At 34.8% G+C, this 17222-nt stretch overlaps 1 protein-coding gene and 1 long non-coding RNA gene across 5 annotated transcripts in view; both read right to left on the bottom strand.

The window, feature by feature from the left end:
• Positions 1-10739: 10739 nt before the first annotated feature.
• On the bottom strand, positions 10740-11412 carry LOC118764839. The gene is made up of 2 exons (XR_005000661.1): positions 11081-11412; positions 10740-11045 (listed from the first exon to the last, which is right to left on the bottom strand). It is a non-coding gene; the product is annotated as an uncharacterized LOC118764839 (long non-coding RNA).
• A 423-nt stretch (positions 11413-11835) lies between these two features.
• Positions 11836-17222, bottom strand: part of LOC115215897 — a 72917-nt gene continuing 67530 nt past the window's right edge. For 3 of the 4 annotated variants that reach the window (XM_029785250.2, XM_029785249.2, XM_036505938.1), the window contains one exon: positions 11836-12581. In XM_029785250.2, the coding sequence (XP_029641110.1) occupies positions 11868-12572 (705 nt within the window). In that variant the 5' untranslated portion in view covers positions 12573-12581 and the 3' untranslated portion in view covers positions 11836-11867. Of the gene's footprint in view, positions 12582-14483; positions 14561-17222 lie in introns of those variants that run through there. The other variant, XM_036505937.1, reaches the window with a different exon arrangement.

Here is a 17222-nt window from a genome sequence, read left to right as displayed (position 1 = left end):
CAACACCAGTTGTCAAATGGTGGCAGTAGACAAACACACACATATATATGTATATACACACACATGAAGGGCTTCTTTCTGTTTCCATCTACTAAATACACTTACAAGGCTTTGGTCAGCCCAGAGCTATAGTAGAAGACAATTGCCTGAGATGTCATACACATGGGACTGAACCTGGAACCATGTAGTTGGGAGCAAACTTCTTACCACACAGCCACACTGTCAGGTACATTTTAAGTCAGGTACATTTTCTCTCAGTCTGTTATGCTGAACTGCAAATTTTGGGGACATAAACACACCAACACCAGTTGTCAAATGGTGGCAGTAGACAAACACACACATATATATGTATATACACACACATGAAGGGCTTCTTTCTGTTTCCATCTACTAAATACACTTACAAGGCTTTGGTCAGCCCAGAGCTATAGTAGAAGACAATTGCCTGAGATGTCATACACATGGGACTGAACCTGGAACCATGTAGTTGGGAGCAAACTTCTTACCACACAGCCACACTGTCACCTATTAGCTGCAGAGTCTCTAACTTCTCTGATAAGGAAATTTTTAATACAGCAGCACCTCCCTTTATAACAATGCACTGAAAGAAGATGGCATTAGAGACAAAATTAGTTCTTCTTTACATTAACAGATAAACATTTCCCAGCTAATCACAGATACTTATAAACCTTTCAATATGCACAACTTGAAGATTAGCTTATCTCCAACTCCAACCTCAAAAGAATAGTTTCACACAAATATACACACCCAAAAGAAGCTGGCTGTTCTTATAGAAATACAGAACTGTACCCATTAGATGGAGACTGTGATGCTGAGGCTAAAATATTTGAGGTGCCAGTCAGAACAGCTTATACAAACAATACCCACATGTATTAACCATTTAGCATTTAAACCAGATGAATCCAGCCCAAATTTCTCTATTTTATATTCAAACCAGCCAGAATCAGCCTCTCACACCTACCATATAATGCTATTTTAAAAATACAGTCATGTCATCGAAATTTTGAACCTCTGAGATAATGTATGATTAATTCAAAACAATGTGAATAAATAAGTATTACATTTGATAAAATAATCTAAATGCTAAAGGGTTAAGAAGTACCGTAAATCCTTGAGTATAATCCGCATTTGTTTCCCAAAATTTAAAGGTCAAAATCCCTAGTGCATACTATATATGAGGTTAAAAATGAAAAATATTTTCTAAGCAATGTCCAAGAATCTATTTGCTGTCTGGCAATGTTTATTCAGACGCATTTTGTGATGTCGGGCACGAAAATACCTTAAGCTGAACCTGAAAGCAATGAAGTCATAAAAGAATCATCCATAACTGCAGTAAGCAACATTTATTAACCCTTTCGTTACTATATTTCTGACCAAATTACACCCCTTATGTGTTTCAATTAATTTCTAACGTAATCATAAATTTAGTCTGGTTTCATTAAACAACTATAACCTTTTTATTTATCGATATATTAATCTGATTTTTGGAAGATAATTTAATGAAATATTCTCAACCAATTCTATACTATAATTTTTGTCACAATGTGACTCTAATTACAGGTAGATACAGGTAAATTCAACAAAATATAAAATTATTAAAATTGTGTTCAAACATCGCTATAGAAAATGGGTTTATTAGGTAATATTCAATTTGGTATACAACAAAATTTTACGATAGAATTTTTTATTCTGGGTAAATTTCTGATACCCATAATAATATTTATGGCAAAATAGTCTTAATTTCATTTAAGGTTGTGGGAAACCACAAACTATCCTTTCTTTCGCTTTGTTTACGTTTAGCGTAACGGCTCGTTTCTGCCGTAATGATTTCAAATAGGTTCATTTGAAAAAGTAAAAAGAAATAGTTTAAGGCTTTACTCTCCTGGGAAAGTCTGTGGCTTGGTCCAGTTTCTTCAGAAAAATCACCGAAAGAAACAGTTTTTAAATTTTCACTCTATTCAGGTGCCAATTCGTTTTCTTTATCGCTGTCGGAGATCTCAGATTCAATGTTTTCACTTTCGGAAAATGAAACATCAGATTCATTATCAAATACCACATGCTTTTTTTTTCAGTCATAGAGTTAGATTTATGAAGGTCTTCAGTAGAAAATCCTTCGAATTCTGACTCGCTGCTTGATATAATGAAATTCGTATCCATTTTTTGTCAGAATTAGAAATTTTGAAAACACAATAGGAACAAATTTCGGAAAAAAATCTTCCAAAATTCACGGAATTAAAATTACACTTCGATTATTGTACAAAACTGTAGTTGAACTGTTTACGAAGTATAATACGTGTTTTCACGAATGTACTGAAGAGATTTGCTCTGATATTCTCATTTAAATATGAATAGGTAAATTCGGGCGGCTTTGGGCGGTTTGGTAACGAAAGGGTTAAAATAAAAGTATTCAGAACACAGAATAACATGTAACAAAAACAATTTGCAAACATATTTACATTCCCATATAACAGTTAAGAACATCACCATTATTGTATTATGCATGTGCAGAAGTGTTTGCTTGACTAGGTGCTGGTGGCTTAATTACGCACAACTCAAGTTAGAGAAGGGGTGCGTATTATACACAAGGTTTAGGTTTTTCAGAGGTACAACCCTCTAAAAATCCCCTGCGTATTATACTGAAGGGCAGACTATACTCGAGGATTTACGGTATGTAGCTTTCAGAGAAGTAAGATTCAATAATAACTCTTCCTAAAGAGACTGGAACAAATGCAACACCACACAGCTCTCCAACTGCATTTAGGATTTCAAAGAGAGGTCCAACAACAATTCCATAAACTGGAAGATCCTGAGATGATTTAAACTTTACACCAGTGGTAGCAGAAGATGTAAAGTTTGCAGCAGAGAAAGGTGGCAAAGTCTGAAGTATTCATTGGATTCTTATCATGTTTAAAAATCAAAAACAAAACTTTTGGCAGCTCACTAAACACCAAGTGCATCTGCACACTTTGGTCTCCAACTAACCAAAAGCAGCGAGAAACACTATTTTTAATAATTTTATTAATGTTATCAAGTTTACACATATTTATACATCATCATCATCGTTTAACGTCCGTTCTCCATGCTAGCATGGGTTGGACGGTTCGACCGGGGATCTGGGAAGCCAGACGGCTGCACCAGGCTCCAGTCTTATCTGGCAATGTTTCTACAGCTGGATGCCCTTCCTAACGCCAACCACTCTGTGAGTGTAGTGGGTGCTTTTTACGTGCCACCTGCACAGGTGCCAGGCGAGGCTATATATATATGGATAGATGTGCATATACATATTTATACATGGGTATGTACATATTCATATGCAGATATGCATGTGTTTACAATGTATCTGCGCCTATATTTACATACATATATTTTCTATAATTTTATGCTTGATTATATTTTCAGTCCACACCCCACCTACAATCATTTATATATGCACATATATGTTTTCATTTACACATTTCATACATTTTTTTTTATATAAATGTTCTACATAATTGCTGATATAACATATGCATTATTATTATCATTATTATTATTATATATTTCCCTATTACCATAATTTCATTTCTACGTTTTATTTTTACTTAGCTAACTGATTGTTGTTATTAGTATTATTAGTCATTAGTCTTATTAGTATTGGCAGCAAGCTGGGCAAATGCTTAGCAGTATTTCATTCATCTTTACATTCTGAGTTCAAATTCTGCCAAAGTTGACTTTGCTTTTCATCCTTTTGGGGTCAATAAATTAAGTACCAGTCAAGAATTGTGGAGGGTCAATGTAATTGACTTACTCCTCCCACCAAAATTGCAGGCCTTGTGCCTATAGTAGAAAGGATTATTATTTATCTATTTAATATATATCTTTGATATTTCTATATCTATTATATTTATGATCCTTATTATTGCAGTTATTATTTTTCATCTTTATTTTGCTTTTGCTCTTATTTTCATTTTTATTGTTATTATAGTTGTTATTGCCCTTTCAAAGGTTAAATTTAATTTTTATTGAATTTCATTTTGTAATTACTGCAGCATTAACATTTCCAACATATACGTGTTAAGTTAAGTTAATTTTTTGGTTCAAAAAGCAAAAGCAAGGCCATGTAGGGGGACATGGAGTTATGTACAGGGAGGTTGTTCATGCAAAGAGTTCAGGCCATTTCTGGCCATTTCAGGCCATTTCACTATCTCGTCCGGCAGCTTATTCCATGGATCCGCAACGCGGACGGAGAAAGCCCCTCTCCTTCAATTGAGATGAAATCGTCGCAGACAGAGCTTTACGGAGTGACCCCGCAGCCGACACTCTGGAGCAGGAGTGAAGAACAGCTCTTTCGAGAGGTTACACTTTCCGCGAGTTTTCATATATCTGATACATGTGTATGGATATGCATATAGATGTATGTGTGTGTGTGTGCATTTGTTTGTATTTTGGAATCACGTTAGCCTTGGGAGACCATGGATCTTCTCATCTTGCTGAAAAGATGATACCTCTCTGGTTCAGTGGAGGAGACCGATAGAATAAGTACTAGGCTTAAGAAATAAGTCCTGGGATTGATTCATATGACTAAAAATTTAAGGCAGTGTCCAAGTAAGGCTGCAGTCTAATGAGTGAAACAAGTAAAAGATAGAAGCAATGAACACCGCTTGCATTTTTTTATAAAACTCCTCACAAAAATAGAAGATTAATCATGGAAGCCATACTCATCAAGCAACAGAATGCCAAAAAAAAAACATGTAAACAGCACAGACATCAAAAAATTAAAACATGGTTACCAAAATGAAAACACGAGTCCAAAATATTTGAGCTCAACAAAAATTAATAGATGAGTACTAACCTATTTCTTTACTACCCACAAGGGGCTAAACACAGAGAGGACAAACAAGGACAGACAAACAAATTAAGTTGCTTACATCGGCCCCAGTGCGTAACTGGTACTTAATTTATTGATCCCGAAAGGATGAAAGGCAAAGTTGACCTCGGCAGAATTTGAACTCAGAACGTAACGGCAGACGAAATACGGCTATGCATTTTGCCCGGCGTGCTAACGTTTCTGCCAGCTCGCAGCCTTAATAGATGAGTACTAACCATTAGGGTCAAAAACACCTCCAACAAGTTTTTGTATTTGGTTTGAAGAGTGAGGGCTTGTCAGTGAGGGGTCATGAATAACAACGAAAGGACTGACAAAACTATAGATTTATTAGTAAACAAACCACTGGATAGTTAGTTGGTACGATAAAGCAGTGGTACTGAACCAGTGTGTGTGTCTGTTTATTTCAATTGTTATTGGTATAATGACCAACCCAAGGTAAGTTTCTAGAAATTTAACTAATGTATATGAAGTAATACAATTCTTGAACATGTGATTGTGAATGTCTGATGTGTAAAATATGGATTTAAGAACCATGTTGTTCCAAACTAACGACAACAATCCAATAAAAAAAATATAGAAAATCTATAATATAATAAAAATGATAACACTATGGTGCAATTGAAACATGTATAAAAGAAAAGCTGTTCCCCATATATACATATACATGCATATCCATGTACACACACATAGATTTATTCGTATATATACATATCTCTCTCTTTCTCTCTATATATATATATAGGTTGGGGTGCATTGCGTTCCATTACTAAATAAATGAAAAATGTATGGTAAATAAACAAACAACATAACATACACTGAGTGTACAACTAGACAGGAGACACACACAGTGTGTCTCTAATTCTTCTTCAGTTATCAGCCAAATGATAATACTTAGTTTCACACCATTAATGATAAGATTGGGAACTTCCCATGCTGGCAGTGCCTGTGTAAGTTGCAGAGAATATAGGGCCAAGAGCAAAGAAAACAAAACAATACAATACAGAGTAGACATACAATAGTGAATAAATGTGATTTGAGGTGATGGACAAAGACAAAATTGATAAGAAACAAGCAAAATATAGCCTCAGATCCGAAAAGACAAGAATGGTGGGTAACACTTAGAAGAAATCCTAAAGGATAGAAAACTGAAACGCAGAGAATTTATGGCTGGTGTGAAAAAGGGAGAGAAAGAAAGGAAAGATAGCCATGGGTCACATGACAGTAGCAGGCAGAGGAGAAAGAGGCGCAGGAGTGGCTGTGTGGTAAGTAGCTTGCTTACCAACCACATGGTTCCGGGTTCAGTCCTACTGCATGGCACCTTGGGTAAGTGTCTTCTACTATAGCCTCGGGCGGACCAAAGCCTTGTGAGTGGATTTGGTAGATGGAAACTGGAAGAAGCCGTCATAAATGTGTGAGTTTGTGTGTCTGTTTGTCCCCCCAGCATCGCTTGACAACCAATGCTGGTGTGTTTACATGCCTGTAACTTAGCAGTTCGGCAAAATAGACCAATAGAATAAGTACTAGGCTTACAAAGAATAAGCTCCGGGGTCGATTTGCTCGACTATAAAGGTGGTGCTCCAGCATGGCCACAGTCAAATGACAGAAACAAGTAAAAGAGAGAGAGAGTGGGAGAGAATGAGTGAGAGAGAGAAAATAGGGGACGGGATGAAGGGGGAAAAAGAAGAAAGGCTAGAAATAGAAGCAGGCAAAAGAGAGAAAAGGAGGAAGAGTGAAGGCAAGAATTAGTCACATGGATTTATTTTATCTTTACTTACTTCAGTCATTTGACTGTGGCCATGCTGGAGCACCACCTTTAGTTGAAGAAATCAACCCCAGGAATTATTCTCTTTTACCAAACCACCAAGTATATAAACAATTTACTGTTATGTTTATTTACCATACTTATTTTCATTTAAGTAATGGAACACAATGCACCTCAACTTGTATTAACAGTAAGTTTTTTATATATCCATGTGACTTTAATTCTTGCTTTCACTCTTTCTTTTCTCTCTCTCTCGCCCTCTTGTATTCCTAGCTTTTCTCCCCCCCCCCCTCATCCCTTCCCGTTTTCTGTCACTCTCTCGCTACTGCCTGCTGCAGTCACGTGACCTGTAGTCAGCTTTCCTTTCTTTTTTTCTCACCAGTCACAAATTCTCAGTGTCTCACTGTTTTTTATCCTTTAGTATGTCTTCTGAGTGTTACCCATTATTCTTGCCTTTTTGGCCCTGAGGCCATATTTTGTTCGTTTCTTATTTATGTCGTCTTTGCCCATCATTTTTCGTATGTCCACTCTATATTGTTTTGTTTGCTCTTGGCCCTATATTCTCCACAACTTTCGCAGGCACCACCAGCATGGGAAATTCTCAGTCTTATCATTAATGGTGTGAAACTGAATATTACCATTTGGTTGATAATCGATGAAGAATTAGGGACTTTCTGTGTCAGTCTCCTGTCCAGTTGTACACTCAGTATACATTATGGCGTTTGTTAATTTACCATACAGTTTTTCATTTATATATATAATCTTTTCTTTGTGGGCTATCATGGCAAATGAAAAGATCTTCAGAACTCTTCAAGCACACCACATGGAAGTACTAACATTCCATGTGGCATGATTGAACAATTGTGAAAATCTCACATGAAACCATTGGGTGCCTTGTTAACTCACAAATAAAGTACATTTGTCGACCAATGTGGGGCTGAGCACTCATTTTCACTGTTCTATGTTGGAGTGTGTGTGTGGTGGAGGCACATGACTTAGTGGTAAGGGTGTTGGACTCATGATTATAAGATTAGTTTCAATTCCTAGATTGGGCAACGCGTTGTGATCTTGAGCAAAACACTTCCTTTTCCAATGCCCCAGTCCACTCAGCTAGCAAAAATGAGTAATCTTGTAACAGACTAGCATCTCATCCAGATTGGGAATTTATATACCAGGGAAACCGGCTCTTATGACTCAGCAGGACTCGAGAAGGTAATTTTTTTTTTTTTTTTTTTACATGTGTGTGTGTGATATATATTTTATATATATCATCATCATCACTGTAACATCCACTTTTCAATGCCTGCATGGGGCTGATGGAATTCAGTTGAAGGTAATTTTAGTCTTACAAGTTGCTTGATGTCACTAGTGCTGGTGACACAATAGATATACAAATATATATATATGTATATAATATATATATACAATACATAAACACACAGATATATTTAACTCCTTTATTTGTTTGTAATTTAACTGCTGCCATGCTGGAGCAATGCCTTTTAGTCAAAGAAATTTACCCCAGAACTTATTCTTTGTAAGCCTACTACTTACTCTATTGGATTTTTTTGCTGAACCACTAAGTTATGGGGACGTAAACACACCAACATCAGATGCCAAGCAGAGGTGGGGGTGGGACAAACACAGACACACACATATATATATATACATGATGGGCTTCTTACAGTTTTCATCTGCCAAATCCACTCACAAGGCTTTGGTTGGCTCAATGCTATAATAAAAGACACTTGCCCAAGGAGCCATGCAGTGAGACTGATCTGGGAACCATGTGGTTGGGAAGCAAGCTTCTTATCATACAGCCACATGTGTGTGTGTGTGTGACAAAGAAACTGAAACTATCAGTAATGTGTCTTATGGCTGTTTTAGTTCTACTTTGCTTGAAACCACGTAAACATGTGAAATTTACCAATTCCAAAATCACATTCTCTCTCTCTCTCTCTTTATATATATATATATATAATCATGGGTAAATTACAGAGTTTATTAAGTTAATGTATCAAAATAAGAAAGCAATATTAGTAAACGTAATTCTAAGATAGCGACTGAGCAGCTCTAGTGCTGGCTAACTCAAATGAAAAGCTAGCACTGGTGTATTATTACAGGTGTCAGTATAGTTAATTCTACAAAAGATGCTTTGTCAATATCAGCAACAGGGAAAGTATTACTGCTATGAAACATTTGCTGTAACAACAATGATAACAAATTCCTGACTTTGATGATACATACCTTTTGTAGGGAAGTAATCTTTCAAGTTCTTACGGTGTGGGTGGATTTACTGCACCAACAGCAGTAAAAAGCATTTAAAATTAACAACAGACTCATTTCAGTTGGTGTTCTTACTAGTCCAAGTTGACCGAGAAAATCATTCATAAGAGGGGGCTTGTTCATTTTCCAAGTCACTTATACATATCCAGTTATCTGGTGACTTACTTGTGTCAGAAGCACAAAATTGCTTTCATAGAGGTTCTCAAGAATTGAAACACACTGGAAGTGCGAACTATAGGAGAGCAGATTTTGAAAACAGAAATTTGGTTTTAGTGACAGATCTAGGGATTTTGCAGGTAAGGGTTGACTATGTACCTATGTAGGCTTGGGTGAGATTGTGTGTGAAAGATCTGAAGTCACCCACACCTTCCCAAAGTCACTACTATTGTCTAAGAGAAAAGATAATAGAGTTTGGCACTTGTACTGTTACAGGCGCTGCTGTAAGAATATAAAGAGTTGATACAGATATAACAAAGTATCTTATCCGAGCTTTGACAGTTCCACCGACCTACTTCCATAAATTGGTTCTTTTTCTTACCAACTCTGAAGAGTAAAGTTTACTGAGGGCAGTTTACTCATAGCACATTGTGTTAGAACAAATACAATAAAGTATTCTATCCAATGCACTAGCGCAGTGATAGTCAACCATTTTTTGCCGATGGATCCCTTTGATTCCTATTTCATTCAGATTGCTCATCCTAACCATTTGACTAGTATTGAGTTGTTTCATATTTAAAAATATGATAGTTTTATACAACACGTGATGCAGCACAAAATTTCGTCAGTGAACAGGTCGCGGTCTCAAAGCGCCGAAAATATTTTGACAAATTAAATTTAAATGTTGAAGTGAATCTAACGGATTTTGTGTGTTTCTTAAATGGCTTATAAACACCTTCCACACTGCAATTGTTTTCGTTCCAGCACACAATCTCAGATCAGGTCACTTGCTATGCAAGTACATCTCCAATAGTTTTATAATTAAATATTATTAGGAATTGTATAAATGTAATTATTAAAACATTTTGTGGATTGTAAAAGTATAACTAATTTATTGCACATAAACTTTAACCACAAAATCTTTATGGACCCTGCCAAAGGTTATATGGGCCCCAGTTGAGAAACACTGGTCTAATGACTATGACAATTCAACTTTTAATCAACTGATGTAATATATAATTAAATCAGTAAAAACCTTATTTATACTAATTTCAAGATGTGTGCATTGAAATACATAAACATGAATTTTTCATAGGTACATAAACTACTGAAAATAAGCTTATGCAATGTTCATGCCTTTCTCATGGTATTAACAGCATGAGTAAAGTGAAACCTATGATTAAGTGTACAATGTTAAATAAATATATGGACGCATAAGTACAGATGAGTTTAAGAAGTGTGCCTCCCAGCCACATGGCAATAAGGATGTTGTCTTCTATAGCCCTAGGCCAACCAAAGCCTTGTGAGTAGATTTGATAAATGGAAACTGAAAGAAGCCAATCATGTGTGTGTGTGTGTGTGTGTGTGTGTGTATGCGTGTGTTTATGTCTCTCCTACCACCCCTGATTGACAACTGGTGTTGGTTTGTTTACATCTCCGTAACATAGCAGTTCAACAAAAGAGACAACACAACAAGTACCAGGGTCAAAAAAATTTTTTTAAATAACTACTAGTACTGAGTTGTTTCACCAAAGCCTAAAAGGTGGTGCTCCAGCAAGGTCACAGCCCAATGACCGAAACCCATAAAAGATAAAAGACACTGAAAAAGAAAGAGAATAAAAACTAAAAAATAAAAGAAGTAAAAAATACATATATTCCATTTGTTTATTTCGACCAAAATGAAAATAATTTCAAATATTTTTTAACTGAAAATACAAAAAAGAGAAACCTACAACAGTCACATAATTCCATCAGTTTTAAAAAAGGCAAGATATTTGTACAGATCAATCTTTCTAATGTATTTGGCTCATGTTTCCCACAGAATTAGGCACTGATTCTAGATTAGATTTTAAATAGAATTTCTCTTTGACAAATATTTCTTGCCTGTGCAAGAATGTGCAAGAATGGCCAAGATGCCAACACATTGCAGTAGTTTTGAAAAAAAAAAAACAACTTAAGAATTTTTTTTAAATGCCTTCAATCAAGACAACATCAAATTTTGCTGCATCCACAGCAATGATTATTTCATAAGTCACTGAAATTGGAAATTCCAAAAATATTTGAAGACAAAAAATAAATAAGAATGACTTTTTTTTTGGTTTGTAGTTGTTCTCATACAAAGTAATGTTTGTTTACAAGAAAAAAAGAAAATCTATTAAAATATTTCCAGATTATCAAGGCCAAATGTTCTTTTAGCTGCATGTGTGTATACACACACATACGTACATACAAACATACACACACATATATATCTACATATATATATATATATATATATATATATATATATATATATATGTATCTATCTATATATATATGTATCTATCTATCTATATATGTATCTATCTATATATAATATATATATATATTTATATATGTATCTATATATATATATATATATATATTATATATATATATATCTATATATATATATTTATATATGTATCTATATATATATATATTTATATATGTATCTATATATATATATATTTATATATGTATCTATATATATATATTTATTTATATATATATATATACATAGATATATCTACATATATATACATATACACACACATAGAAATATATACACACATACACATATATCTACATATACATAGATATATCAACACACACATATAATATATAGATATATCTACATATATATATTTAGACACACATACACACATAATATGCACAGACACCCTCTCCAAATGTATCCTCATGAAATAATTGACAAGTGAAATAATACGTTCATAGATTTACTGTAACAAACAACTATTCAGTCACCTGAAGGTTTCTCATATTAGCAGAAACAGTCTCTATTTCCTGCTTACATAAAGAAAAATTCGTCTCTTCAAGAATGTCAGAAGCTATTTTTAGCATTGCAAAGTTCAAATTATCAAAGGAACGGGATCTTGTAAGAGAACACGACGATGATGATGACGACGATGACGTATATTTAATAGGAGACGATGAGTTAGATTTTGATTGAGGTTCTAAACTATCATTTTCTTGAGAAACGTTGCTAGGTAATGGCTCCATTAGGCGCCAAGGTACTTCATAAGGTCTCCGGAATCGACGAATCCTACCAAGACGATACCTCTCTAATCGCCTTGAACGCATGTCTGCTTCTATGCTTTCAGTTCTTTTTTGGTAATTCTTAAAAAAGTCCAAGTTATTCTCTTCAAATGTGTCTTGAATCCAGATATTGGATGATGGCTGATTAGATCCTATTGTAACTTTTGCAATGTATTCAGGATTAAAATGAATTACTCCAATTTTCTTTTTGCCCTGTTGCCTATTATCCATATTCTTGTAAAGCCTTGCAACACGAGAGGTCGTCTGTTTTTCTCGCAAGTATTGCTTTCGGCTTTCTGTAACAGTACTCAGCATGCCGAGTTCATTGAGAGCCTCATCCAAGTCCATTTCTTCGGACGTCTTCCCTTTATCTGAACAACAATAGCAGGTATTAGCAGCCATTATGGAATGCTGTAAAAAAAAAAAAAGAGAGAAAAAATATATATGAAGAATTTTAATAAATTAAGACCTGAAATAGTAATTTCTAGAAAATGTGCACAATTTTAACAATTTCTCAACCGTTATAAATTTAATTCATATTTCTGTTTATTTAAAGAATTACTATCACAGAACAAAATGCTTATTATGGTGAATTGTCTGGAGGAATTCATGGGATAAAATAAAAAAAAAAATCTCACAGTCTAATCTTTATTTTCATATTTATTTTGAAGTGAATATCTAAATATTCTAATATTTCCCAGAAGAAAAAAGAGGGGGAGTGGGGGATATTGAGATTATTAGGAAGCAAATGAGTTAAAGTTATTGTACTACTGATTAAGCTCAGATTTTACGACTATGAGATTTTCTATCTCTGAGTAAGGCAATTAACGCTACTTTCTTATTTTGCTTGACTAACAACACAGCATTCCTACTTTACGTTTGGGTGGCTATGGTAGGAAGGGCATCCAACCACGAAATCAAAAGATTCAAAAAGTAAACCATTCTAGCCATGCTAACATGGAAAACACCAATGTAAAACAGCATTTTTTTCTTTTTAATTAATAAAATAACAAAATTTTCGAAACAAATTCTTGCGAAGAAAACAGTACATTTTAATTGGTTCTATCAACCGTTTTAATCCTTTTGAAACCAAACCACCTGAGACTATCCCTGCCTCTATGACAGAAAATTTCCCGGTTTTAAGTGATCTATACCTTCCAACAAAATTTCATGTTAATTTAAGTTCCAAACAACAATTTAAAATAGAGCTGTTATTAAATATTAAATTTGATAATGACGAAGTTATTTTACTAAATTCTTCATTATTTTAAAAATGTACATAAACAAATTCCTTGTATTTCTACGGAAATATGGTAACAAAAGCACCAACAAAACTAAGAAGACATACAGAAAAATAATGGAGATTGTTCAATTTCAGTCAAAGAAAAAAAAAATAATAACTGACAGCCTAGATGTTCATGTTGTTTAGCCCCGATTCAGTAGACCTTTGATCAAAAGCATTCCAGTCATGGCCACTATGTTCTTCTCTTGTCCACACAGTATATCTTGGACTACTTCATCTAATGTATTCCCCCCCCCCTCTTTTTAAGAGAGTAGGGTGTGACAGTAGGAAGATTTAATTTGTATTTCTAGTAGACCATACAATATTGTAATGGTGTCTTCATTAGTTGGGAGATGTTTATGTCACAGCTGGTGATATTTTATAAGATATTAGAAGAATCTGCAGATATTCTGATACAAATGTAAAAAAGCCATCATAATTACATATTTTAAACGTATGGAAATCCTGTGTAAACATAATAAAATGTTCATATTAACAAATTGGATAAAAACTTGAGACCAATGGCATATATATATAGGAGAGTTTACGAAAAAAACAAAAGATGAAGACAGGTGGTGTACAAAACAAACAGATGTATTAGTATAACACTCAAGAATAGAAAAAGTCTTTTACGTTTTGAGCCTACGCTCTTCTACAGAAAGGGACACAGAAAAAACAAGGAGAGAAAAAAAATGTGTGTAGTGGCTAAAAAAATTTAGTTAAAGAGTGATGTGCTGAATATTGTACATACGTACATTCTAAAAATTATCCGTCTGTGATTCTTACGTGAATAGAAGCACATAACTGGGTGTATGCATTGACAGCTCAACCAAAACATCAATTGTAAATTTATTTACAAACACTGGGAACTCTCTTAACTCAAAATGTCTTGTCACTTTGTTAGCGACCAGCCTGAACTCTCTCAAGAAGAACTTTAAATAAAGCTCAACGAAAAATCACTCATACACGTATACAAACACACACACACAAAGTACATTCACTGTGAAAATATTAGAGAGCTCAGAATGAACCTGTATAAGGAAATGCTAGAATGATCTTTGTTTGCGGGTAGGGGACAACTGTAATGGATATGCTTTGTCTCAGAGGATTTTGAAGCAGGTTGATACCAAGCAGTAAAATAAAATATGGAAATTAGATGTCGTTTATATTTTACTCGTTTCAGTCATCAAACTGCAGCCATGATGGGGCGCTGTCTTCAAGAATTTCAGTCGAATGAATCGATCCCAGTGTGTACTTTTTTTTAAAGCCAGATACTTATTTCTTTACTGCTCACAAGGGGCTACACATAAAGGGAACAAACAAGGACAGACAAAACAGATTAAGTCGATTATATCGACCCCAGTGCATAACTGGTACTTGTTTAATTGACCCCGAAAGGATGAAAGGCAAAGTCGACCTTGGCAGAATTTGAACTCAGAACGTAAAGACAGACGAAATACTGCTAAGCATTTCGCCTGGTGTGCTAATGTTTCTGCCAGCTCGCTGCCTTCAATACTTAAAGCCAGATACTTATTCTATCAGTCTCTTGCTGAACCGCTAAGTTACAGGGATGTAAACACACCAACACCTGTTGTTAATTGGTGGGGGACAAACACAGACACAAAGACAGATACACATACACACATATACTATCTGATGGGCTTCTATCAGTTTCTGTTTACAAAATCCATTCATAAAGATTTGGCTGATCTAAGGCTATAGTAGAAGACACTTGCTCAAGGTGCCACACAGTGGGACTAAACCTGACATCATGTGGTTGGAAAGCAAACGTCTTACACATAACCAAGCCTATATATTTAAAACAAAAATTAAAAAGAAAATGAGATTAAAAGAACAAAGTTTTGATTCTTTTTTCCTGTTCTGCAAGACACCTATTCCTGATCCTCTATCATACTTTCACCTCCTTCAAACCCACACTCCACACAGTTGAGAAGTCTTGTTTTGTGAATGCTTGGTGACCTCACCAGCGTTGGTACCATGTGAAAAGTACCCCCTGCAATCGGCAAAGTGGTTGGTGCACCCAGCTGTTGAAATCAAGCCAAAACAGATACTGGAGCTCAGCACAGTCTGCTGGTTAATTGGTTCCTATCAAGCTTTTCAACTTGAGCCAACATGGAAAATGGGACCTTAAACAATTTTTTATTTTTTTAAATGATGATGAATTTAAACTGTATTATGAATAAAATAGGTGAAACAAGACCAAATAATGTTTGTACTTCTTGTTAAAGCATGGCTTTTCTTTGTGAAAAATAACTAGTTTAGAAACCATAGCTGAAAAGTAAAGATATTTCAATCTATTTCTTTCCTTATCTAATTATGGAATATTGTTTTCTATAAGATGATTAATTCTGAGTAAGGCAGGCAGACACTTTAGACATTAATAGTCAACAACTGTAACACCAAAGTCAAATATCCATCACATATCAGTTGGAAAAGAACCGTTGTTTTTGTTGTTGTTGTTGTTATTGTTAGGGCTATTTTTGTCCCTGATAATGAATGTGTCTCTCTGGTCTGTACATTTGACAGATTCAGTAATAGCAGAGCTATAATGTAAACACTGGTTGGTAAATTATATATTTATCGTGCTGCGGTATTGTCCAGGGAGATTTCTAGGGTTGTTTATATTTCAAAATACCAGTAACAACATAATGATAACTGAACATGGGCGAGATGGCGTGGGTGTGTACTTCCCGACCACATGGTTCTAGGTTCAGTCCCAATGTGTGACACTTTGGGCAAGTGTCTTCTACTAACTATAGCTTTGGGCCAACCAAGGCCTTGTTAGTGGATCTGGTAGATAAATACTGAAAGTAAACTGAAAAACTGTCATTCATACATACATACATACATCACCAGTGTTTAATGTCTGCCTTCCATGCTAGCATGGGTTGGACAGTTTGACAGGACCTGGCCAGGCAGAAGACTACACCAGGCTTCTCTGTCTGTTTCGGAATGGTTTTTATGTCTGGATGCCCTTCCTAACACCAACCACCTTCCACATATATATAAGCGCATGTGTCCTTATGTCTGATTGCCCAACATCACTGCTTGACAACCCATGTTGTTGTGTTTATTTCCCTGTGACTTAGCCTCAGACTGACCAAAACCTTGTGAGTGGATTTGGTAGATAGAAACTGAAAGAAGCCTGTCCTACATATACATACATATACAGCCTGCTCTCCTAGTCAGTAGGGGTGGTATCATTCAAAAGCTAAAAACAATGTGAAGTGCATGGTGACCAGCAATGTATAACATCTGACATTTATGTCCCCGTAACTCAGTGATTCAGCAAAAGAGATTGATAGAATAAGTACAAAGCTTAAAAGAGAAAAAATACTGGGGCTGCTTCATTCAACTGAAAAATACTTTAAGGCAGAGCCCCAGCATGGCTACAATCTAATGACTGAAACAAGTAAAATATATATATATATAATTTAATATATGAACTAATGAATTTTTTTCTCAAGAATTCTAAATCTAAACAGAAAACAAAATGTCAATTTCATAATACATCAGTTGGAAAATTTATCAATGGGGACAATACATAAATTTCAATAATAAAGTCAATATTTTTTAGAAAATGTTTGAAAGCTCTGAGAAATGACCTAGAGTAACATTTTTAACCTTTTGATACCAACTCTCCTGACACTGCATCTGATTATGTTACAAAACCTCTAATTTTTATAAAAATTTCTATTTAAATTAAAATTTCCCTTCATATTTATATCTAAGGAAAAATTTTTTTTCAT

Source organism: Octopus sinensis, linkage group LG9 (assembly GCF_006345805.1).
Source record: "Octopus sinensis linkage group LG9, ASM634580v1, whole genome shotgun sequence".
Lineage (NCBI taxonomy): Eukaryota > Metazoa > Mollusca > Cephalopoda > Octopoda > Octopodidae > Octopus > Octopus sinensis.
The sequence above is the reverse complement of the archived record's forward strand: the minus strand, read 5'-3'. Positions and strand labels throughout refer to the sequence as shown.